At 32.1% G+C, this 26484-nt stretch overlaps 1 protein-coding gene across 1 annotated transcript; it reads right to left on the bottom strand.

Annotated features, from left to right (window-relative positions):
- Positions 1–2738: 2738 nt before the first annotated feature.
- LOC146993825 (uncharacterized) lies at positions 2739–23245 on the bottom strand. The gene is made up of 4 exons (XM_085826555.1): positions 20646–23245; positions 12456–12720; positions 9909–10170; positions 2739–9111 (listed from the first exon to the last, which is right to left on the bottom strand). Exon 1 carries the CDS (start codon positions 22950–22952, stop codon positions 21822–21824), a length of 1131 nt encoding a protein of 376 aa, XP_085682681.1. The 5' UTR covers positions 22953–23245; the 3' UTR covers positions 2739–9111; positions 9909–10170; positions 12456–12720; positions 20646–21821.
- Between the last annotated feature and the right edge of the window lie 3239 nt (positions 23246–26484).

The following is a 26484-nucleotide window of genomic DNA, read 5'->3' as shown; positions in this document are numbered from 1 at the left end:
GCTAATAGTAAAATATTTGTCCTTGCGATCAATAACAGGAAATGGTCCTTCATAAGGAGGTTCCAGAGGTTTTTTTACGCGATCTATTCGCTGAGACACATGAGAACAAGTTTTTAAGTCTTTATGTACAAATATCTGTTCAGATGAATTTTTACGAATTAGTCTCGGTCCAACAACTTCCATCTGTTTCTGGAGTTTATTAGCAAAAGTCTCCGATGCTGTCTGGATACTTGGTTCGCTGAAAAACTCTCCAGGAAGTCTGAGACTCTGGCCATAAACTACTTGCGCGATAGAATGATTGGTATCTTCTTGAATAGCAGTACGCAAACCCAAAAGTACTGTTGGTAACGTGTCCGTCCAAGATATAATGTTTGTGGGCTTTTAATGCTGTTTTTAATGTTCGATGAAGGCGCTCAACTTTGCCATTACAAGAGGGGTGTCCGGGTCACCACGATGTAGCCTTGGCTACTAATGTTTAAAATTAATTTTTGACTAGGAACAGCATGAATTATAAACAAATAGCTAAGTTATTGCATTTTATTTTCCGGCTGTCGAAATGCGACGCTACGAGCAACGTTTTGAAACCAAAACCTAGCAATCATAAATCAGAACTAGAAGCCATTCAGCATAAAGAAATTTAAATATAAATATGAACTACTTATTGCCATTCAGCATAAAGAAATTTAAATATAAATATGAACTACTTATTGCCATTCAGCGTAAAGGAAATATAAATATGAATATTAACAAAATATTAAAGTTAATTTTATAAAATAAATATATGAAATAAAAAATAATTATTTCTCATGCACTAACTGGGCCACTACAGAGCACAAAACCTGCAGTAAGCATTCCACGCCTCTTGTTTCAAATGGCGCGTCACAATTTCCACAGTGTTACACAGTAACGGTCAGCGTTTACTGTTTCACCACATGGAAGGAACTCAATGAGCAGAATGCCCTTCCTGTCCCAGAACACCGTGCACATCACTTTCCATACCGACAGCGTCTATTTGAATTTCGTTCTGACTGGAGATCCACTGTGCCGCCAATGCATTGACTGCTGCTTGGTTTCCGGGGTGAAGTGCAAAATCTCAGTCTGATTGCCCGTGACGATCCTGTCGAAGAACTTGTTGCCGTCATCGTGATACCGTTGCAGAAATGTCAGTGCTGCTTCTAAGCATTCAATTTTGTGTTCAGGTGTCGGGCTTTTCAGCATCCACCTGGAACAGCAGGTGCTTAGTGACAATCTCTTGCATTAAGGATTGCGATATCTGCAGAAAATGGCTGCTCAGCTTCGTAACCGTGAAGCGACGGTTCTTCATCACAAGCTCAACAAGATCATCATTCATGAGGAACTGCCGGCGACTGCGATCTTCATTATGGACACTTTGACGACCTTCCGAAAACTGCCGACACCAAGTATGCATCATCTGCTTTACTCATGATGTTTGGCCCATAGACCTGACGATAAATTTTAATTGGCACAATACTTTGTGCATTCAAGAACTTTATCACCGACCCAACCTCGCAGTCGGCAGGGGAAGGAATGAGCTTCCATTTCGGACCACTGCAACCACGCTACTGGCTCGAGACGGGAGCTGTCCGGCCGGCATATGATTGATATGTCATAGATTTGTTACACACGTGCAATTGACACGGCTAATTACGTTTACTTTAAAGGTTGAAACTTACTTTCTGGATGTGCTTCGTATAATTTTATTATACAACTCTGTTTTCAACACAGGTATAAAATAATTTAAAATTTAAATATAGACTTAGTAAAGTTTTATAGTTTTTGTTATTAAAGATTTAGTTTTATTTAATTAAAATGTGCTTACGTTGTTCGTGTAGCTATTTTATTTAAAGGACAGAAAAATTAAAGAAAAGGAAGTGCCATTTCAACAATCAGTTGAAGGTTGAATTTCCATTTCTCGTGTCAAAGAAAGACACCATTGTTTTCTGCAATATTTGCAGAGGAGAATTTTGTATTGCAGTTGGAGGCAAAGCAGCCCTAACTAAACACCAACAAACATAAGCAATCATTAGATGCATCAGCTTCTAGTAGTAAAGTAACAATTTTTTTTTAAACTTCTAATTACTCCGAAGAAGAAAAACAGTTAGCTGTAATGGAGGGAACATTTTCATTTCATACAATAATTCATAATCAAAGTTTTTGTAGTCTGGATTAAACAACGAAATTATTGAAAAACTCTCACAATCCTAAATTTTCATGTGCCAGAACAAAAGGTAGGCTATTATTAAATCAGTATTCAAAAATTACTGTGAAAATATACTTGCAGAAGACTTGAAAAATGCAGCATTTGTAACGGTTTTATCTGATGCATCAAATCATCATGAAACAAAATTGTATCCAATACTAGTAAGATGATATAATATTAACCAGGACGTTCACGCAAAAATTTTAAATTTAGAGTCCATTGAGGGCGAAAACGCTGTGAAATTTTGGCGAAACACCTATACAGAGTAATAAATGAAAACAATTTGAAATATATATTAAAAAAAAAAAAAAAAAAGTTGTCGCGCTAACAGCAGATAATACAAACACAAATTTTGGTGGGTGAAGAAGCAAAGGAGTAAATAATGTCTATGTAAAATTACCAGATTCACTCCAAAAGAAAATACTAGGCATAGGTTGTAAGGCACATATTTTCTCAAATGCAATATACACAGTGTCATCTGCCATGCCAATTGTTGTAGAAGTAATAATAACGACAATTTATTTGTATTTTAGTCATTTTACAGTTCGTGTGAATTTTTTAAAAAATTTGTGAAGCTTCAAATGTTGAATACAAGAAACTTTTAGGATATTCAAAAGTTAGATAGCCTGCTTTAACACCTGTTATAGAGCGTGCTTTACAATTACTTCAGCCTCTCTGTTCATATTTTTTTTTAAAGTTTAGACAAATTTCAAAAAATTCTGGAATCTTTTTTCAATAATGAATTATCGGAGTTTTTAATGTATTTTGTCCATAATCAGGCATGTGTTTTCCACAAAACGATTCAAAAGATTGAATGTGAAAGTGTTTCAGCTACAGAAGTCTGCCTTATTTTGAACGATTTTATCCTACAATATAAATCACGATTTGAAGAAAAATTCATTCCTTTAACAATAAAAAGGGAATTGTCGAGGAATCAAATCTGGGTATAATGGAAACGTTTACCAAAGAAGCACAAAAGTTTTATGAAATGTGTTTTCAATATGTCTAAGAATGGTCAGAAAATATCATCACAATAAATAACAGTTTTAAATGGTGCTTTTTGACTTCAGCACAAGTCAACTGGGCAGATATTTGAAAATTGTTTTGAGTTTTTATTGAAAGAAATGATTGATATATAAATCGATGACAATCATCTGTTTGAAGAAATTAGAAGATTGAAAATATATTTAAGAACTGATAAATTACAACAATGGGAAAATCAACATATTGAAATTGATAAAAGATGGGTGGAAATTTTTAACCATTTTAAAAATGAACACATTTTATATGAAAATTTAGTTATTCTTGATGAATATTTGTTTTGTTGCCCTGGAACTAATGCAGCAGTTGAAAGAGTTTTTTCAATTGGTCATGATTTTGGACAAGTGAGAAATCAAGATTGAATGTTGATACTTTAGCTGCAGCACCTACCGTAAAATTCAATATGAAGACTATTTCTTGCTTCGATATTTCTTGTATTTTGTTAGAAAATGATCTATTGACAAAAAAAATTCATTCAATGGAAAAATATTCCTTTTATTAAATAATTAAAAGAGATGTAAACATAATTGTTGTATTTTTGTTTAAATTAATGAAACGTTTCATTTATTTGAGATTTACTTTTTTCTTAAACTTTTTGTTCTCATTTTCATTGTAAAAAAATTGGTCACCTTAGTAATTATCTTATTATTAAAGAGAAGTTTTGAAGAATGAGAGAGAGAGTATTATATAAATAAAAGTATCACCAGACACATAATAAAATATAAAACACAGGGGCAGTTGAAGGAAGATGTTTAGATGATAAAAATGGGCAAAAAGAATTGTGAATAGGTACTAATGACTATTGTTAAAATATATATTTTTCATTAGATGTGTCAAGATTCTTCAGTGGGACTACAGGTAAAATTTTTGTGATCTAAAATAATGCTTAGAATCGTATTAGTGTCTTCATTGTGTGAAGTTACTGTACAAGTTTGGTCAGTTTCCTTTTCTTTTTTTTGTATTTGAGAATCTTTGGGGTATTAAATTTTTATTAGCTGGAATATCTTTATTAGCATTTGGGAAATGTATTTCTTGCGCATTTAACATATTAACAGCTTCTAATTGTGGAGGTGATGATTTTAAAATCCTGCTTAACACATCACACTGTTTGTCAGATTTTATTGAATCTACTAATTCTAAGCACATTTTAGTTCATTCTTTCTATGTTCCAGTGAAAGGGTCTGTGACTTTGTTTTTGCTACTTCATGCAAAATTAGTTCCTTTTCGTCATTTATAATAAGTGGAGATTCATTATGCGTTGTAGTATCCGTATAAATAGCAGTATTTGTAGTGTGCTGATTGATGTAAGTAATGTATATGTTTGCACATATTCCACCTAACTGAAGAATCAATACAGCTGCATAGATATTGGTGAATGCATATATTGCACTCAGTGCACATGTATATGTTTTGTTCTTTTCCTGTATAGTGTATATTTCTGTATTCTGTGTAGATGACACAGACCACCCATTCTCATTTTGTATTACTTGTAAAGATAGTGTTTCACTTGTTTTATGTCCGATTCTTAAATCTCGTATCTTGCTTGTCAATTTACCTTTGTTTGCTGTAATTAAGCGATCAATCATTTTATCTCTAATAAATCTCATAATACTATGTATAGCCTTATCCAATCTCTTAACATTTTCCCCATGTAGATAGATATATTTTAATGTTCGGGGCATTCGTTCGATGTGCATGTTTGTGTTAATACCACTGTGAAGTCTGTAACACTATGCCCAGCTGGATGTATTTTGTAAATAATATGTTTCAAAGTAATTTGCAAATTCAATAGTGTCAGGATCTTCTTTAAGTAATTTTACTGCTGCTTCTGTCAGCATATGAAAAGTATGAATGTCTTGTTCTTCTAAGAGAGATCTAATAATTTTATGTGTTTTTGCCTGTTTTTCAGCACCATTGATTTTTTAAAAATTTTTTCAGGCTCTATCAATATGCCATGCACAAAAAAGATGTTTCTATGGTAAACCCATTTCAGCCTTCCAAGCATTAAAAAAAGATTCAGCCATATCAGACATAAATATTTGTGGTTGTATTTGCCCAACTTTTTCTTTAATACACACACACACACAAAAAAAAAAAAAAAAAAAAAAAAAAAAAAAAAAAAAAAATTTGATAGCACAGGTTAGTCACATTGATTAGAAATTAAAAAAGCACATGGGAATCCTTGGCGCAAATCATCTATTGTAAGTAAAGTCATGAGTTCAAATCCGTATCCATTCACCCCATGTGTACCATCAATACATTAACAATCAGAACTAAATTTTTTCAGTATCTCTCCTCGTGCTTCTGTCATAATTATTAAAACAAAATCATTTTCTTTCAGGAATGAATATTGCGCACATGTTGATCCCAGGGTTTTATAAAATAAAATGCATGGATTTTCAGAATTTTGCATTTCTTGTACCCACATATCTACACTGACCTACACTGACACTGACCTCTATCATTTTCATGTTTCACAGAATTAGTAGACAAACTGAAAGATTTTTCAATGTTATGTAATTTTTTTTTTCATAAGTAAATGAACCCTCTCAAGCCCAGTATCTGGTATAGAATTTCTAATTTCATCTAAAATATTATTCAGAGGAATTTTTGCTGCTATCTTTGACGCAAGATTTTTTCTTTCATCTGTTGTTAAAAATAAGTGACCTAAATCATTCTGATGCCCAATATGTATTTTCTGATATGACACTACACATTTGCCATCTGTATGTTCTATTACTTTTAATGCAGCTGGGCAATATGCATTTATTTTATTGCTACCAAGGATTTTTAACTGACGCAGACCCTTACTTTCTGATATAAAATTTCCTGAACGGTGGCATCTGAAATTATAATATTTTACACCATGTATATTACTATGCTTACTCCCATAAGAAACAAATTTTGACTTCGTATTATTTTCAATTTCTGCCTTCCATGCCAAAAAATCATTAAATGAATTAAATTCTATCTCAGTATGATTCATATCAACATCATGAACATTCTTGACATGAAATATTATTTCTCGCTTTTCAAAATTAGCATAACATTAACATAGAGGTCACACATAATTACCCGTTTGATTGACTTTCAAACTATGAATTTTATTTTGATGATATTTCAAACTTTTTAGGTCACTAAATTTCAGATGGCAGTCCTCACATTTATAGCTTAGTGATCGATCACTTTTTAAAGAATCAATTAATCTAGTATTATTAGAGTGTAATATATTTGCATGGCATTTCAAATTGTATTTATTTCTGAAAGTTTTCAAGCATTCAGGACATACAAAATTACTCTCTGCCACACTAAAATCATTTGCACGATCAAGCATACTACTAGAACTTTCCTTATGACACACAACAGAACTTTGATTTTTTAAAGATTCAATTAATGTAGTATTACTATGATGAAATTTATATACGTGGCGTTTTAAATTGTATTTATATTTGAAAGCTTTTAAACAAACAGAGCAAACAAAATCATTCTCAGCCACACTAAATTCATTTTCACACTTAACCATATGAGTCACAACAGAATCAGAATTATCACATATACTAGAATTGGAATTCTCCCACACGATTACTCTTTCCAGATTTTGATTCCATTCAAAATCAAAAATTCCTTCTGAGGAAACAGAAGTATTTGGCTGTAAAATACTTCTCTCAGCCACACTAATATCATTTGCACAATCGTGCATACCATTCACAATAGAATCAGAATAATTGAAATTATCGCACACCTGAGGAAACAAAATTCTTTCTGAGTAAAGAGAAGTATTTGGCCCTGAAAAGGGCTGTTTTCCTTGATTTTGTGTAGAAGACATGATAATCAAAGTAAAATATGAAAGAGAAATGTTTCAGCAATCACACTCAATTAGAGCAGTGCACAGAGCAAGAATGAATAACAGCTTTGAGGAGAGGAATAGGCTTCAGGGAAATGATGACATGCACAGTAATCTGCGCAGATGTTCAGGGAGGAAACGTCTGAGGGGCTAGACGCTTGTTCAACTTTCGGCTTCCCGAGGATTTCAAGAGGCAGGTTCTTCCACGGGCGGCTAAAACCTGCCGGGAAATGGAGAAATTTAACCAATCAGAGAGGACCGTTGCGCCAGGAACTTTTGGCATCATTTTCCGATCTCCAAACACAATTTTTGGGCAAAACTGGTATACAAATACGCACTTGTTAATTTTATGGTAACTTGTTCATACTTCTTGGGTAGAAGTAGTTACATTTGTTTTGGTTATTTTGTGGTACGCTAATATGATTTAATATTTAATCTCAATTTCGAAAACCAATACAACTTTATATTCTACTCAATTTGCTATCTCGATACCGAATAACTTTTTGATACACTTTGAAATAAAGAGTAAAAATAATAATTGATAAAAATTTTTGTACTGTGAAATTTCATGGGCTCTTTTTCGGATGCTCACATTTAAAATATTTGTACCATCTAAAACAATGCAATTTGCACTACCCGATGTCATTATATAATGGTGAACATATGCTGCTTTAAATTGTTTTGCAGTAGGGTTGTTGTTGTGACCACCTTTTGTGCATATAGCACTGAAAAATAACTCAAGGTGGTCCTGTGATAATTTGTATGTGAGGAAAAAGTTTAATGGGTGAGGTGAAATTTTACACAGCTCAATATATAGCGATTTAATACTATTGATGCAAACTAAAAATCCTGTTTTCCTGTTGCTATGCAATATGTATTCTCCAATTTTACTCGTTCTTAAGTTTTTTATGTATTCCTGTGCTGTATTTAAGAAATTTAATATAGTATCTTTATTTTGGGATTTAATTGGAGATTTAAAATCTTTACTTAATAGGTTTTTGCTGTTTAAGATGTCAAAAAGGCTATTGAATATTTTAAAAAATTTTATGGTTGGAGCACAGCCAATGAATGTGGGTGTTTTAAATTGTTTTCTAAATATAAAAGAGCATCAACACTATTACTGAGAACCTGGGCTGCAAGTTTAACCTTCATTTTTTCACGATACCATTCTATGTGCCATGCCCATAACTTTGTTGCAGCATGAAGGCCTTGCTCCTTTTGAAATTTTTCTAAATTGGTTATATGCTCTCACAAAATGAAGCCACTGTCACCATACACAATGGATCCTTTTGATGCCAAGCAATTTCTAACAAGCTTCAACATATGGCAAGGATCCATTATGGCAAGGATCATTATATCTTTGTCTTCGGTGACAGGGTGTGGAAAATATTTGATCAAATTATTGCTTTGTAAATTTGCACCTAATGCATTGCTAAAAGTAGCAATATTGCAACTGTAACCATCAAATGTCAGTCTCATGAAGATAATGAAGGGCCTCATTAATAAGATTGGCTCTTTCTAGAGCATTTAACCCATTTATCAAAAAATACGAAACTGGAACCTTCTAGCTTCCATTAATGGCATTCACCATGAAAACTAAAGCCTCTTTTGCATGAGGCAGCTCATCATCATCTATGTCAGTACCTAAGTCAACATATCCAGTAAAATGAGTTCTATCCCATTCAATATGTTATCGTATTGCCATTTCATCGACAATAAGAGCTCCATAAATGGTTTTGTTTATCTTTAAAGCTTCTTCTGCTTTAATTTTCAATGATTGTAGGGCTTCCTTCATAAATCCAGGAGAACCACTCATTTTACTATACCACCTTCTTAAAGTAGAAGGATGGGGAAGACTGTCGTTGAACGTTTGTCTGACATAAGTATATGCTTTTGCTGAATAAAAATTTAAAGTCATGGCAAATGTTCGGAGGTCTTCTGAATATTCAGATCTTGAATTACTACATTCAAGGTTCTCTATGATATCCCCTGCAGCTCCAGACAACTAGAGGAAGGGAGCAAAAAAAATTAAGATTTTAATATAATATTAAACATAAAAATTTTAAATATAACATAATAAAACAAACATAGATGAGTTTTAGCATTAACTTATAACATTTTTATGTAATGGTCACCTCAAAGATATTTAAAAAAAAACCTACAGATGGAATATTTTCATGACACTAATGGAAATACAATCTGTGACATTGCACCCTGCATGTCATTTCCTTAATCAAAGAATTACTTGATTAGACATATTTTTCTGATTATTACATTTTGAAAATTCTCAGCAAGTATTCATTATATCTTATGGTGCATAATAAGGGGCCATCCAAAAATGATGTCATGCTCTGAGGGCAGAGGGGGTTTGTGCAATTGTCACAAGGGGGAAGAAGAGTAATAAAAAGTGTGACATCACACACATTTTGGTTAAAAAAAGCATTTAATTCAGCCGATTAAATTTTGAAATTACAAAAATTGAGGGTATTTCTTTCCATAGGGGCTAAAACAACTTTCCTGACATTAATAAAAATTCTACTGATCCTTACTAAATGATTTAGATCAGCATTTCCCAGCTTTAAATCAGAAGTATATGTTTATGTAATAGCCTGACATTTGGTAAGGGAAGGAGGATAAAAAATGTTATGAAAAAGTGCAACATCATTTATGGATTATCCCTAAATTAAGTTATAGTTAAGAAACAAAACAACTGATAACAGCACAATTTCTCTGGGAAATGATAGATAAAATAATTGTAAGAGAGATACAAAACTGAATGTTGTAAAAAGTTGTTAAGCTTACCCCTAAAATTGTTGACGCTGAATCAGATATTAAATTCTGAGTTTTTAACTCAGTCAGCAGCTCGTCTAATGAGGCCACACGCTTCTTCAGTCTTTTGTTCTGTTTATCTAACAATTTAATTTTTCTTTTATGCTGATATTTTGCTGCTGAGCTAGTTCAAAAACTTTTTTTGCTTTACTTGGAGATGTAACATCCTCATCATTAAAATCTCCCAAGTAATGAAGCCATTTCCTTCTTTCAGGAGTTACAGATGTTCTTGAACCTAAAACAGATTTCAAGACGAAATATTAAATATAAGTGTTACATAATTAATAATTATTATTATTTATAAATCATACTTAGCTGGAGCTTAATAACCGCATTTCAGTAATTTTATTGCTGATAAAAATTGGATTGGTCTGGAGGAAATGATTATTTTATTTGCGTAATGTCTTTCTGAGAGGATACAGAATTAAAAGTTATAAAACATGAATATTTATAGCAAGCAAGGAGATTCTGAGGGTAATTTGCCACCTTAAATTAGTAAAAAATAAATAATGGGTTTTTTTTCTTCACAAGCTTTTCACTTATTTTATACATATTCAAACATCCACAAAACCAAACACCATATATAGCTCAATGATTTTGGCTAGAAGCCAATCAGGGAAGGAGGGCTGAATATTCCCTATGCTTCATGTTTGTCTCAGTAAATTTTCTGCTTTGACACTTTTTTAATTTTATTGCTTTTATCACTGTAGTTGTGTATCATTATCTTCCCTCAGTACCTGTTTTGTGATCAGAGAGTCAAACTTTCAGTATTCTGTGCATTGATTCTGTGTTTCAAAATTGTTTAAATTTTGTTAAACTATCAAATTCTTTCCCTCCGACTTTTTAAAAATGCATTGTAGTATGTGTGTGTAAGTTATTAATACCAATCAGTCATCTACTGTTTAATTTTATGTCATGCTGGAGGTGAAATCATCCTGATAACTTCTGCTATGATTGCAATGAATTGACTAAAAGTACAATGTGAAACCCTTTCACCACTTCTTAAAAATGATTTTTATTTTTATCAGGACAAGGACTGTACTCCTTGCTACACTCTAGTACCTATTTACATGACGTCTGTAGAACACTCTGAAAAACTCCAACTGGGTGGTTGATAACTATGCGGTAGAACAGAACCCCGGACTTTCACACTTCAGCAAACTACCATGTTCAGTGGCTTTACAGTAGCTTGAATGAGGGACTCTTGGGGGTCCAGGGCACAGAGACTTTCAGCCCCCCTCATCCTTAGCACTGAAATACCTTGAAAAATATTAGAGTTCAGGAAAGATGTTGTAGATATAAACTAAGTTTTAAAAGTTCCATAATCTCAGATTACTTTATCGTGTAATAGTTCAAGTGTTTTTAGTTGCTTTAATTAGCAATTGCATGAAATTTTCAAGCTAAGTTCATTAAATTTAATTTACAAATGAAACTGAAACATAAATAAAAAAGTAGGCTAAAAGTAAATGGTACTTTTCCGTTTCGCCGGCGCAAATCTCGCCAAGCAGACTTTATTGGCGACAACATACAGTATACACGTAAAAAATATTAAAAAAATGTTAGTTCTAAGAATTCTTTTTAAAAAAGAAGGCATAAACCTTTTAATGTCGCTTAAAATTTTATAAAAAGCCAATAAATAAAGACAACAAATTTGTAAAAAGACATTAAGAATTTACTATGCTTTCATGGTTCAACATCCTGATTCGCCGGTTCATATCACGTGACCCCAAGCAATCTCATCTCACGTAAACTACTCTACAAAAATCTAATGCTCTTAGTAATTATCCACATTAATTTCAAGTTAAATCTTAATTTGGAACACAAGTTTAAATGCAAGAAATATTTCAATTCGTACAAATAGCTTACTCAGAAATTATGTAAAACTGCAGTGCTTTACTTCGCTAATGCATTCTCATTAGAATTGATGAATTTAACCCTTGACTTTACCTTTTCTATATTTTTCGGCTTCGGGTAAGTGCTGTGATTGCATCCTAATTAACTTAATTACCGAAAATTGCCTTAAACATAAAACTGAACTATCTGATAAAAATTATATGTAATGATATGCCAGTATTGAAAGAAACAATCAATCTGATAAGAAAAAGCTGCGACTTGTTTTGAAAATGAGGCGTAAAAGGTTACCAGCGAGAATATTTCGTTTGGCATGGGTTGTACCATTATTGGCGACTTTATCGCTTGCGCCGGCAAAACGGAAAAGTACCAAGTAAATTATAAACATTCTGGAAATTCTAAACTGAATATAAGTCTAGAATGCAACAAAATTCACCTACTTACAAAACTATTTTTCTCTCTAAAAATGCTATTTAACATATTGAAACCAATACAATTAATAGAATTCATAGAAAAAACTACTAAATCACAGCATGTTATGTTAGACTTAATCAAAGTAATTAAGTAAACATTTAATCAAAGTACAATTTCTTCCTTGACTCTCTGTCACACACGTAAATAAATATGTTAAGTACATGATACTAAAATTGAAAATAGAACATCACTCACTTTCTGAATAGTGCATAGACTCTTCTTGATTGGGGTGAAGTGGCGTTTTTGGTGACTTTCGGTTGTAAAATTTTTTTTGTAAGTGAGAAGGGAAATTAAAAAATGTTGGAATTGCTGTGGCCTTTAACCAGGTGCCTCCAAACTTTGTTCTATCAGAGCAGTCTGATGTAAAATGTTTGAAACTTTGAATACTTGGTTAACTCTAAAGTTTTCCCGCCGCAGTTGTACTTCCCATTGTTTTTGCCTTTCTGGATCTTTAGGGAAACTATAAATGAAAAACAAAACAAAAAAACTTAATTGTACTAAAGTAGCAAATGAAGTATTAAATTACACACATATATGTATGCCAGGTCATACAGGTATACTGCAGAAGAATGGTAATTTTTCAGAATCATTTAAGAATTCTTTAAGTACATGCTGGAAAATATTATGAAATTTTAAAAGTGTAGTAATTTTTTATTGGAAAAAATGTAAATATACCTAAAACTAGAGTCAAAACAATCATATAATTGTCTGTATATGGGGGCTGGCATTTTTCCCCTTAACCTTTTATTACATGAGAATTCTTATTTCGTGATTCTGTATTGGAATGGAAATCAAAAGGGTCCTTTTGGACCACCTCAAAGTTCTCTTAAAATTATTTTACAATAGTACGTACATTCAAAAACACAATTTGTAATACATCAAGTTACAGGTCAAAAGGTGCCTTCTGGAGAAAAGAGAGTAAAGTGAAATTTAAAAGAAAATGAGTAACTTTCAAATTAGATTCTTAATGATGGGAAAAAATTTGTGCTCAAGGCAATGTTGATCAAAGTTACTTTATTTTGCCATCAACAATTCTTTCTTCATAAAAATCTATTAACAAACTCAATTATATTTCACTGCATGTAGGTTAAACTTCTAAAATGAGCACCACCTCCCTTTTCTTGAGATTATATTACTGGAACAAAATAATGCAATCTTAATTACTGATTTCCACACTCACGTGTATGTCATGGGGGGACCAATACATCTTATTAACTATAACAAATATTTTATATTGAATATGTATCAAACGGTAACAAACTTCAACTCAGTACAGTCAAAACTCGTTAATTCGGACCTCAAAGCTAAAAACTTTTTGCCGATGAGCACAGGCATTTTACACGTGCGCGTAAGACCTTGACTATTGCGCATATGCGTGTGCGCAAGTGCAGAATACGTTTTCGCCTGCGCGTTTAATGAATAACAGATGGTGTCAGCTAAAATTATTTAATTATCTATTTCAGTTAATGTTAATGATTACGTTGTTCCTTAATCTTCGAATTGGATCCCGCTTACTATTTTTTGCAGACTGTAAGAACAATTTTATAAAAGTAAACTTGAAATTTCGATTATGTCAAATAGAATTTCCGATGCTGGAACTTCCAAAGGATCTACAAAATGAAAGTATGTTTCGATGTCCAACAAACAAAAAGTGGAATTGCTGAAAAAAAATGGATAAAGACATGAAGAATGTGACAGAGAGGTTAGTGAAAACGAAAAAAATTTCGATTGACAAGTTAGTCGGTATTCTCGGCACAGCAATTAAAGGGACTTGAACAATGGAACTTGAACAGTGTTGGAGGTTGCGATACGCTCTCTACCAGCATATATCTCATTGCTTGGAACCAATGCATTTTTTCATCACCAAGGGCAATGGTTTCAGTAGTATGTGGTTAAGTTAGCAGATAAGGCATGATACACATACGTAAGTAAATGTGTAAGTCAAATTTACCCAAAAGTCAGGAGATCAAAAATTACAATTATTGCTATTAAATTCAGGTTAGTAGAAAAGCCCAATATTAATCAGATGTAATTAAAAATTAGCTTATAGCATTAACACTGCAATAGATTTCGAATTAATTCTATTATAAAACTGTTTAAAACAACTCGCATACTTTCATATAGCAATATATTATTTACTTTTTATCAGAACAAGTAACTGAACAAGAAATTATGTCTGTTTATAGAATTAAAGAGAAAGTATTATCACATAAAATGAAGCAACTTAAACAACTTACATTGAAAAAAATGTTTAATAAAGTAAACAAATAAATATTAAGCTTTTTTCTTTTTTTTTTTTTGTAAATTTTGATACCCTTTAGATCATAGTTGTTCTTTATTTCATAAATTAAGGTTTCATATTTTTAATTTTAGAATCCCTGCATGCCATCTTACGAGATTTAAACTGATGATCTATAATCCGGAAAAATCGATAATCCAGAATCGCCGAAGCCCCGACGAGTCCGGATTAACAACTTTTGACTTTATTTATCATTAGAATCAAAATGATATTATAGTTAAAAATTCTCTCACTCTCCTTTTTTTTTTAAATACTATTTAAAATATGGTAAATTTTTCACATCATATCTTTTCAATTACGATAAATTTCTAACAGCATCGTAGATGAGACAGAATTATAATTCAGATTATTTTGATTTTAATTGATTTTATAGAAAATAATGATAAAGCACTGAGCTTTATAAAAGTAATCTGATTTTTTAAATAATGCTGTTTAACTGTTTACGTTCAATATTGCATGAATCAAGATTTTCAGCTTTTTTTATAACAAAGTAAACATATCGTACAATCTTTTCTCAATAATTTAATGCTAATAATAGCATTTTTCTTTTTTTTTTATCGCAGGCAGTAATTGTTTACGAAATCAAAACGCGTACGACTTGGCGTAAAAAGGTTAACGCCAATTGGCGCAGCTTTCTATTTCAACAGAGTACATGGAAAAAACATATAAAATCAATTATTTGTAAACGGTGATTCCAGTAAATAGTATCACAGTATTTAATACACTTTGTGTGTGTGTGATTATGGCAAAGCCTCGAGGGCTATCCGCCTAAGGGAAGGGATGCCTTCGTTGAGGACTTTCTAAGGGAAACTGGCTCGTATACACGTTACACACGGGGAAAACCACGAAAACGCCCATGCAGCCAGCCCGTTCGCGGGATTCGAACCTTGGACCGAACTACCAGTGTTCAGCGACTTTACCGCTCGGCCGCTGGTGGGCCTCATTAATACACTTTGATGCTAATAATACATGCTGAAAATGTCATATACAGTGGCAATTTTCTTATACAATATGGATGAAACTTTCCAACCAATTCAACAGAGATAGTAAAATGACAAAATATTGGAAATAAAATAATAAATCATGCAGTTTTAACTTACCTATGAAAGGTTACAAGTCCTCCTTCCTTTCTTTACATCCACAGGCACTGCAGTGAATAACCATTTTTTTTCTTAAATTTTATGTGACCAAGCAGAGCAGCAGTCTTTCGTCCCATAGAAAACAATGTAAAGAATTTCCGGACTTTCGGAATTTGACCAGCAGTCACATGACACTAATGTTGGAACCGGCTGGAAGTTGCGATACGCTCTCTACCAGCATATATCTCATTGCTTGGAACCAATGCATTTTTTCATCACCAAGGGCAATGGTTTCAGTAGTATGTGGTTAATTTAGCAGATAAGGCATGATACACATACGTAAGTAAATGTGTAAGTCAAATTTACCCAAAAGTCAGGAGATCAAAAATTACAATTATTGCTATTAAATTCAGGCTAGTAGAAAAGCCCAATATTAATCAGATGTAATCAAAAATTAGCTTATAGCATTAACACTGCAATAGATTTCGAATTAATTCTATTATAAAACTGTTTAAAACAACTCGCATACTTTCATATAGCAATATATTATTTACTTTTTATCAGATCTTGTATGGACCTGAAAAGGGCCTCTTCTTCCAATGTGGGGATGGTGTCATTAAGGAAATTGTCAGACACATATTACCCTAATGGAGAGAACTCTTTAATCACAGTTAAAAAAAATTTTCAGTGGATCATGGCCATTCTAAATAACTTCATGCTGAAGGTGATGAGCTAAATTTTGCTGGTCACTATTTTTTTTGTAATTTTAATTTCAGAAGCCATCACATTAAGTAGATTGGGTATGTGCACTATTTGCAGGATTTAACAAAACTTACGGGATGATTAATGACATGGGTTGTGGATTGAAGGGTGCCCCTTGTATTATTATGAAGTTGTTTCATATGAATTTCCTTTTTTAAGTTATTTTATTGTTTAATTTAAAATGTAGTGTATTGAGATTATGCATTTTTTGTTTGACTCTACTGTATAACATTTGACTTTTTAAGCGAAAAATGTCATATATTGATCGAAATATGTTGATCGATGTGTATATGGACAAAGTCAAGGGAATTCGCAATGGCAAGTTTGTGCAATTTTCTATTGTTTTTTTCAAGTGAAAATACGTCAATGTGTACATGGTTAAAATCAGAGTGCGCAATGCCAAATTTGTACAATTCTCTGATATTTTTTTGTTGTGAAAATAGGTTGATGTGTACATGGATAGCGACTTTGTGCAAATCTTTGACTTGTTATTTTCGTTTTGTGGAGCGGTGATTTATGTGCTGTTCGGTATCCGTGTACTGCAGAAAATCGCCAATGGGCATCAGTAAATATATTTTTATCATGATATAATGCAAATACTACCCATGTCTGTTTAAGAATGAGTATGCCCACGTTAGACTACTTGTACCGCTTCGTGGTTCTTAATCAGCACTGTCAACATCTCCACTGAACAGTAATTTGCTGGACATATTTCAAGGCAAATGTCTTTCATTTTCATTGAAACATTCCCTTTCATTCCATGTCTACTTAATTACTCTTCCTACTTTGTATCTGCTATTGTAGTTTTACATCCGCAGACAAATATTCCTGTTGCCGACAACATGCTTTGTTATTTGAAAATAACTCCATCTATTGCTTGATAAAAAATTCAGAAAAAGTAGCGTCAAAAACCATAAAAACAGCAGCAAATAACAAACATAAGAAGAATGCTTACTACTTCTATACATGAATGAACGCATGAGATCGTGACATTTGCAGCTATGAACATTTAACTATATCAGTTTTTTTTTTGTCTTCCAAAAAATTTTAGACTTAACTTTTCTATACTTGCTTAAAGTGAAATACAAGAGATAAAAGCAATGCCAAGCATAATAGAACCCTACATAGTAACCCTAAAAGACTCCACATAGTAGCAAAAAGGTTTTAAAGGGATATCAGAAACACGAACGTTGAAATCTAAAAAGACATAAGCTCTGTTTGTTTACATTTTGCTTTCCCGCCTCCCCCCGACACCTATGTTACACAGAATGTGATCAAACTGAAGGTCAGGATACTAAAACAATATTCAATTAAAAAGTAATGGACACACGATGCATCTGGCGGTCCTTTAGCTTAAAATTCGATAGTTAAAACTGATGCTTTTAATATTACATCACATGAGTCTTGACATTTTTTCATATGTCAACTCTGCATATTATTATAAACTCAATCCCCCAAGAAAAAAAAACACATTTTCAGTAGCAGAAGGTAAACTCTTTGTGTTTCCTTTGCTAAGGAGATCAAAATTACCATGGTCTAAAAATACTTTTTTGCCTCATATTGGAACTATAGGGATGTGTAATTGCATGAATTCATAGGTTCAAATCAGGACCAAAATTATTGCTTTTATAACATTTTTATAATTTGACTGACTATAAAAAATATAATGTTGCTTAGATTATGGAATATATTGCTTATAATTTACAGTTCTCAAATTTTGTAAATCTTACAACCTAACAGCTGTATATGAATAACCTTCACTGAGTGTTATTACTTTTATTAATAGTATGTTGACATAACAGTCGACTTTTTATTTTAAATTTTATGCCAATTTTCTACATTACTTAAAATTTTATCTAACAGAAATCTGAATTTTTTGTAATAAAAACTCTATAATAAAAGTAAGAGTACAATTTATATATAAAAATTTGACTACATGTCAAGCACTTAGATACTGATTTCAATGTCTTTAAATATTATTATTATAAAGTTTAGATATATTCTTATTAAGTTAAGATATACTTTTATTCTCTTATAAAGTTTAGATGTACAGAACATAAGGCACACTTTGTGCTTACAACTCAGTCAACCAGTTGAGGCAAGATAACTTATGATAACAATTAAGTTCAAATGTAAAATTTAAATTCAAATAAATCAATTTAATGCAAAGTTGGTTAAAAAGTTAACCGGCATGGAATTCAACTATCAGCAATTACCATGCAAGACTGAAGACTACAAATCTTATCTTATCTAGCAACCTAGTAACGTGGCCTCGAAAGGAAAAACACGGTTTGTTTTACAAACTAAAAACTTCATTTAGATTCTGGTGGGAAAATGGATGGAGGAAATTGATAGTAACGATCCCAAGCATAAAATAACTCTGGTTACAAAATAAAGAATGTTACATTATACTTTGTGCCCTGATTAATTATTCACTACATGAAATAGTGTAATGCATTTTTGTTTGCATCATATACAAATTATTTATTTTATTTAAATGCTGTCCAAAACTAAACAGGATTTTGCAAACATACTGACCATATTTTTCGACCTATAGATGCAACACTTCTTCACTTCAGAAGTAAGATTTAGAATTAAGAAATAAGAAAATAAGAGAGAATTATGAATAGAAAATAAATATATATGCTGGCTAGCAGAGAAAGGATGCCTTCAAAAAGTACGTTTTAAGAGAAACTGGCTCAGATTCACATTACATGTACGAAAAACCACGAAAACTCCCATATAGCCAGCCTGAACTCCCACTGTTCAGTGGCTTATCACTCTAACACTAGTGGATTCCAAGGACTGTTCGAATTTTTCACAGAAATCATCATTTATGATGACTGTTGTATTATTACCATTGGTACAAAATTTACTCATTATGATAATTTAATTTTAGCTTTTAAATTATAAACATAAATTACTTGTAATAAATTTAGGGATTAAACAATACACACTTCTTAATATTTTTACCATTTACAAAATTTAATCATAGAAAAGTACTTCCAATGCTGCTACAAAACTTGCTCATTAAAATTTAATTTGATTTCCTTCACTTTGAAATATTTTTTTATTGTCTTTTAATAACAGAATCTAAGGGGAAACTAAAGTAACATATACTACTAGTTTGAAATGCATTTATAAACCTCTTGTAAATTTCATTATTCATAACATAAAAATTAACCTTTTGAAAATTTAAAATATTAGCTAAGTACTAATATAATATAAATATTAACTAACTACTTAAAATATTAATGTTTAATACATTAATATTATTTTTGTAATTTAAAATATTAACCTTTTGTAAATTTCATTACTCATAACATAATCACTGCCATAAATTCATTTACGGTAGTGTTTCAAGAATTTATCATAGCTGTACTAGAAATGTTGAAAATTAGAGAAAGACTGTTTATTCTGATCAAGAGCTTATTTTTTAGGATTATTATTTAGTCTGGATCGGATTTGTTGACAATCCGCCATTTTTTTCCAATCTTGAAAGCCGGGTATACATTGGCGACTGAAGTTTGTCGCCAAATCAAAAAATCGACAAAAGGACCAATACTAAACCTGTTCCTAATTTTGTTTCCAATGTTCTTCCAAAAATCCTCCGAAAAGTAAGATATTCATCAAAATTTCTCACAAAATGTGTCCATTAAACACTAACACCAAGAAGACTTTATCATTTTGTCACATTTTTTAGGAATCACATGCCTCTAAATACTGAGGATGAAATTTCTAAAATCGAAAAGACATCACTACAAACTTTCTGCGAGCAGACAGACACAAGATTTTCAAAATAAATAAATAAAAGAAATCAGAAGTGTAAACAGAATTTTACAGAGAAAACTAAGACAATTTCACAGGATATAATTATCATAAAAAACATTAAAGAAGAGAAATGAAACTGATCTTAAAATAATTACAGTAACATTTTTGCTTTCGCTCAGTACTTCCGAAATTTCGTACTTTCCAAAGCACCTAACACAAAGCTACCAAGTATGGTATTTATAAAATTGCTTATTTTTTTTTTTAAATATGTGCTTTATAGCATTTAGTATTTTTTTTTTTTTAAATTTTTTAGAGCCAAAATATTCCTCAGTTCCCAAAATGGAAAATAATTTCATCTTATAATATGATAGCAGAAAATAAAATTATATTATTTTATACTTTTTTCACTATCAGATGAAGAAAGAATAAAAGTTTTCAAAATAAATATCTATTATGCATAGATAGATTTCTTACTTGCAGAGAAATGATGTTTCCCAAATTTCTTCTTATTACGAACTTGGAAAATCTCGGAGATTTCATTTTGTCGTTCTAACACTGTTATGGAACACTGCACCGATTTTGTAAATTTTATACACTGACAAATTTGATACTAGACCTGAATAAGAATGGTCTTCAGTACTTGTTCATAACAAGTGGAAATAAATAATACAGTTTTCATGAGAGGCACCAATGGTATTGCTATCTGTAATGGCAGAGTTGTTATTTGTAATTTATGAAATACAAAAACAGTTTAAAGCAAAACACATATAATTTACAACATACATATTGGATGAAACATTTAGCCACCTTTTAAAATTTCAGTTTTTGAAGTTCTTATAGACTTCATTATCCAGCAGATAAAAGCATTTATTATCATGTAAAAATAGCTTGAAAAATATTTCATTTATGGATACAAATAAATGGTTTATAATTTATTTTCTTCAAATGAGAATTTACATTTCTCCTACAGCATCACCAGTATGTTTTATGCTATTCAGATTTGCATATTTAAATTCTAAGAATTTTGCTGCACCTCAATTCTCTCAACTGCTGAGAAAAATCCAGACATGACCTCAAATGAGGTTTTCTAGCTGCAAGCGGTTACTGCAAAACTAAGTAAAAGTTATTTCTAACATATGTTCAAAACACTGGAGGCATCTCTTCCGTGTAGATAGGACATACATTTTCTTCATCGCTCTAAATGGCTTGTTACACACGCAACTTATAACATTTGTCTTATGTTTATACCCATATTTAAAACCTCTTTATGAAAATGAATGAATATTTACGTAACACGCATACAAATTTTCTCTCCAGTGTGAATAAGCATATACAGTTTCTCTCCTGTGTACATACCACTATGCATGTTTAAATGACTTTTCTGATTAAATGGATTTCACACATATAAGGTTTCTCTCCTGTTTGAATAAGTAAATGTTTGTTTAAAATATCCTTTACACTAAACGCTTTTTTTACATACTTAACACATCTTCTTTCCTGTGTGAATAAGCATATGGCTGTTTAAAGACCATTTTGTTGAAATGATTTCTTGCATACATTATACATATAAGGTTTCTCCCATGTGTGAATAAGCTTATTTAAAATACCCTTCTCACTAAACTAGTTCTTACTTCACACACATAAGGTTTCTCACCTATGTATGTGAATAAGCAGATGCTTATTTAAACTAAACTTTTCACAAAACGTCTTCTTACATACTTCACACATATAAGGTTTCTCACTTGTGTGAATATACATATGTCTGTTTAAAGTAGATTTCTGATTAAATGATTTCTTACATATTTCACACATATAAGATTTCTCTCCTGTGTGAATAAGCAGATGCTTGTTTAAATTATATTTTTCATTAAAGGTCTTCTTACATACTTCACACATATACAATTTTTCTCCTGTGTGAATATGCATATGCTTGTTTAAATGCCGCTTTATACTAAATGTCTTCTTACATATTTCACACATATAAGGTTTCTCTTCTGTGTGAATACGCATATGCCTGCTTAAACGACCTTTTACATTAAATGATTTTTTACATATTTCACACATATAAGGTTTCTCTCCTGTGTGAATAAGCAGATGCCTGTTTAAATAACCTTTATCACTAAACGTCTTCTTACATACTTCACACATATAAGGTTTCTCTCCTGTGTGAATAAGCAGATGCCTGTTTAAATAATCTTTTTTACTAAACGTCTTCTTACATACTTCACAAATATAAGGTTTCTCACCTGTGTGAATACGCATATGCACGTTTAAATGAGCTTTTTGATTAAATGATTTCTTACATACTTCACACATATAAGGTTTCTCTCCTGTGTGAATACGCATATGCACGTTTAAATGAGCTTTTTCACTAAACATCTTCTTACATACTTCACACATATAAGGTTTTTGTCCTGTGTGTTTCTCTCCTGTGTGAATAGGCATATGCTTGTTTAAATTATATTTTTGATTAAATGGTTTCTTACATACTTCACAAATATAAAGTTTTGCTCCTGTGTGACTAAGCATATGCCTGCTTAAATATCCCTTTTTCTTAAATGACTTCATACATACTTCACACACATGAGGTTTCTCTCCTGTGTAAATAAGCATATGGGTGTTTAGAGTAAATTTGTGACTAAAGGATTTCTTACGTACTTCACACACATGAGGTTTCTCTTCTGTGTGAATACGCAGATGCCTGTTTAAATAAACTTCTTCACTAAACATCTTCTTACATACTTCACACATACAATTTTTATCACCTTTGTCAATACGCATATGCGTGTTTAAAATAGATTTTTGAGTAAATTGTTAAAGCTTAGAAGAAAAAAGTATCACCGACTTTTTCAGCTTTCAGCACTTAAAATCATAAAATCAAACTTCAGGACGAAGTAGCCTTTAATTAAAGACTCGCATCATAGAATTAAGAATAGTCTCTATCATTAAAACACTATAACTGCGGTGATTATTTAAACAATAGAATCAGTGTCAACGAAAACAAAATTTTATTATCACGAAAGAAACAATATCACTCCTCGCGTTGTTACATGGTTCTCGTTCTCAAACTTGAATATCTCCTACTCTTGCCATACACAAGTAGCTAAATTATACTAACAAAATTCGTTAGTCATTAATGATGTCCTTCCACTTTTGATTATAAACCATAATCAAACCATAAAATTACCATTAAATATGCTAAATAAATAAAAAAACAGAAACACACTCAAGTATAAGAAATAATAATTTCAACCAATAAAAATGTATTTCTCTTAAGCACTTATTTAAATTATAAGTCCAATTTTTCTGGAAGCTTAATTTTTCTAGCAGTCCTACTGAATTTTGGCTTGTTGTCAAACAAACCATTATCCTGTTTAACAGGCTGCTTTGAGATCTTGGTCAAACTATTGGATTCCATAGGCTTAGGACAGTCAGTAGGAGATGTTATCCCAAGAGGATATATTCTCTGAATAGGAAGCAGAAGTTCTTGGTGTAAAGTCTGCACTTTCACAAGCCATTACCGTCTTTACCTTTCACATTACTGTCTTCACCTGAAACAAGCTCAGTAATACGCCCTAAAAGCCAGTTAATTCTCTTTTTGTTATCAGCTCCCACTAGAACAATATCACCCACAGCCACTGGGTGTCTTAGTTTTTTATTGTTCCCTCGTTGAATGAGAGCACCTAAGTTTTCCGACCGAAATCGGTTCCTCAATTCTTTAAGTATGATTTGTCTGTATTTGAGTCTCTTGGACAAAGAATTTTGTTCCACAGCATCAATATCTGGAACACTGCATTCATGAATGTAGTGCAGAAACATCGATGGAGAAATGGGCTTTATGACATCTGCTTCAGTGATATAAGTCAGAGGTCTTGAGTTGATTACACTTTCACAGTCTGCCAGAGCAGTTGCCATTTCTTCATAGTTGAGATGAGTCTTTCCTACACTCTTTTTAAGAGATCTTTCAATATTCTTATTAGTCGCTTCCACCAACCGCCCCACCATGCGGCAGTTGGTGGGTTAAACTTCCAGTCAATCGAATTGACGACTCCATGTTTCCGTACACGATTCCAATCTAGTTGTTTTAATGAATTGGCTGCTCCGACAAAATTAGATCCATTGTCACAGTATACAATAGTACATCTTCCTCTGCGAGCTATAAATCTTCTAAATGCCATTAAACAAGTCTGTGGAAGCGGCTGTAATTAACTCAAAATGTACTGCTCTGTACACTGCGCAAGTGAATATTAACACCCAACTCTTTCTATTTTCTTTTAGAAACAGAGGGCCAGCAGCGGCGTAGCTAGTATAACTGGCGATCGGGAGAAAATACCTTTTGCGCTCCCCTAAAAGAACACTTACAGTAATATAATGTATAGAATGTATTTGTAATAAGAAAATAATGCAAAAAATAATAAAATGCTGAATGTGCCATAAAATACTCTAAAATATATTAAGAATAATCACTACCTAATTACACTAGCATTGGACTTGGAAATGTATTTGTGTCAGCGAACAAATATACGGCGTCAATTTGTCAGCGGACAAATATACGACGGTCTAGAATTAGTTAAAAAAGTATTATTTATTTTACATATTTTTATAATTGTTTTTAAAAAAGTACAATTTTTAAACAATTAAAAGTTTAATATATATTACAGATAAGTAGATATATTTATTAATAATAATATAATATTTTAATACATTAATACAATTAATTACTGTGTATAAATGTTTCTTGCTAAAAACGTTTAAATTAAATTTGATAGCCTTTTGATAGCCTTTATTAAATTTGTATTTCTCTGTTTATAAATATATCTTTTTGGCTAACATATATTTGTAACCACATGAAATACATTTTTAGCAGCCCGTTTAACTTTAATAGGAACGCCACTTTAAAAGATAATGTTTTTTGTAAAAAATGTACTAGAAGCTGAAGAACAAACTCTGGTGAATTTTTTAGACGATAGCACACTGAAATAGAACCAAAAAAATTTAGTTTTAAGAAGTGATTTAATTGATGATGTATATAAGCCAAAATATGCATACGACTCCCGTTGCGTGAGTAAGTTCAGGTTATTTTGGGCGCCTGGGTAAGAAACCCTTATCCCCGTCTAGCACTTGGATCTGTTTCTGATTGTCGGCGAACGTGGAGTTGAAGAATAATTGACGTGATAAGCATAAGATTAAAGAATGGCATAAGGTTTTTTTTTTTTTTTTTTTTTTGTAGAGAGAGTCCTGAGATGCAAGTCGATTCTATATAGTAAGAATAAGCAATATTGGCAATGGGAGCGGTAATGTAGGATGATTACTTCCGGAGAGTGACGAACGGAGAAGCATGCAGGCAGCAGTGGCGGCAGGTGGAGGCTGAATGAATTGAAGTCAGGAAAGCATCGAATTTAGCCAAGAGGAGAGGGTTGATTGGAGTGCGATAGTAATGTGTGCTAGGGGGGTGGAAGAGGCTAAGGCTCATTTTAGTCCATACAAATTTTGAGGGAAGGCCGAATAGTAATGAGGGGGAGAGGTAGGAATATGAGTAAACCTGCTGGACTTAGAAAAATAATTGAGTTTTTAGGCAATCGCTAAATTTCATTTTGTTTTGAAAATTTGCTTTAAGCGTTAATTTAAAAGGTGCATATGGGTGACAAAATTATAAATGATTATGCATACATAATTCAGTTAAATGACAATACCATTATTATTATTATTATTATTATTATTTTAAATAAATTTTTAATTAGTGATAATTTCTCAATAAGGCCCCTGGCCTCCTTCTGTTGCACTGATCATTAACATTATACTGTAATGAGGGAATAGTTGGATTGTTTACTTTAATAATGTTTGCGTGGAATCATTTTGCGATTTTAATCATAGTCTCAACTAATTGAGGTGGATTTGTTTCACTATGCAAGGCTTCGTTTCTTATGTAATACGTGCTGTTGGAGATTTGCCTAAATGTGATGTTTTGAAATCGTTGGAAACTTATCAGTGTAGAATTACAGACATAGCCCCAGACTGGGCAGGCATAAGTAATTATTGGAACGAGCATGGCTTTATAAATGAGTAATTTTTGGTCTAGTGCTAAAATGATTCGGATTCGAGGGAAGGCCGTGGTGAGTGAAGGTCGTGTTTTCTTCGCTCTCTAAACCGGTTTTTCGAGTACGTCCGTCATCGAGGGGTACTGGAAGCTAGAAGTACTAGAAGGAATGGAGTCTAACTCGTACTACCTCGTGCTTCGTGCCTAGCCATCCTGGATAACTTATGCGACCGCCTTATATTGCTTGTCTTATGCCTATAATTGCTGGTTTGGTGA

Source organism: Stegodyphus dumicola, chromosome 11 (genome assembly GCF_044657685.1).
Source record: "Stegodyphus dumicola isolate Sdum_Otavi_A_Nest chromosome 11, ASM4465768v1".
Classification (NCBI taxonomy): Eukaryota; Metazoa; Arthropoda; class Arachnida; order Araneae; family Eresidae; genus Stegodyphus; species Stegodyphus dumicola.
The sequence above is the reverse complement of the archived record's forward strand: the minus strand, read 5'-3'. Positions and strand labels throughout refer to the sequence as shown.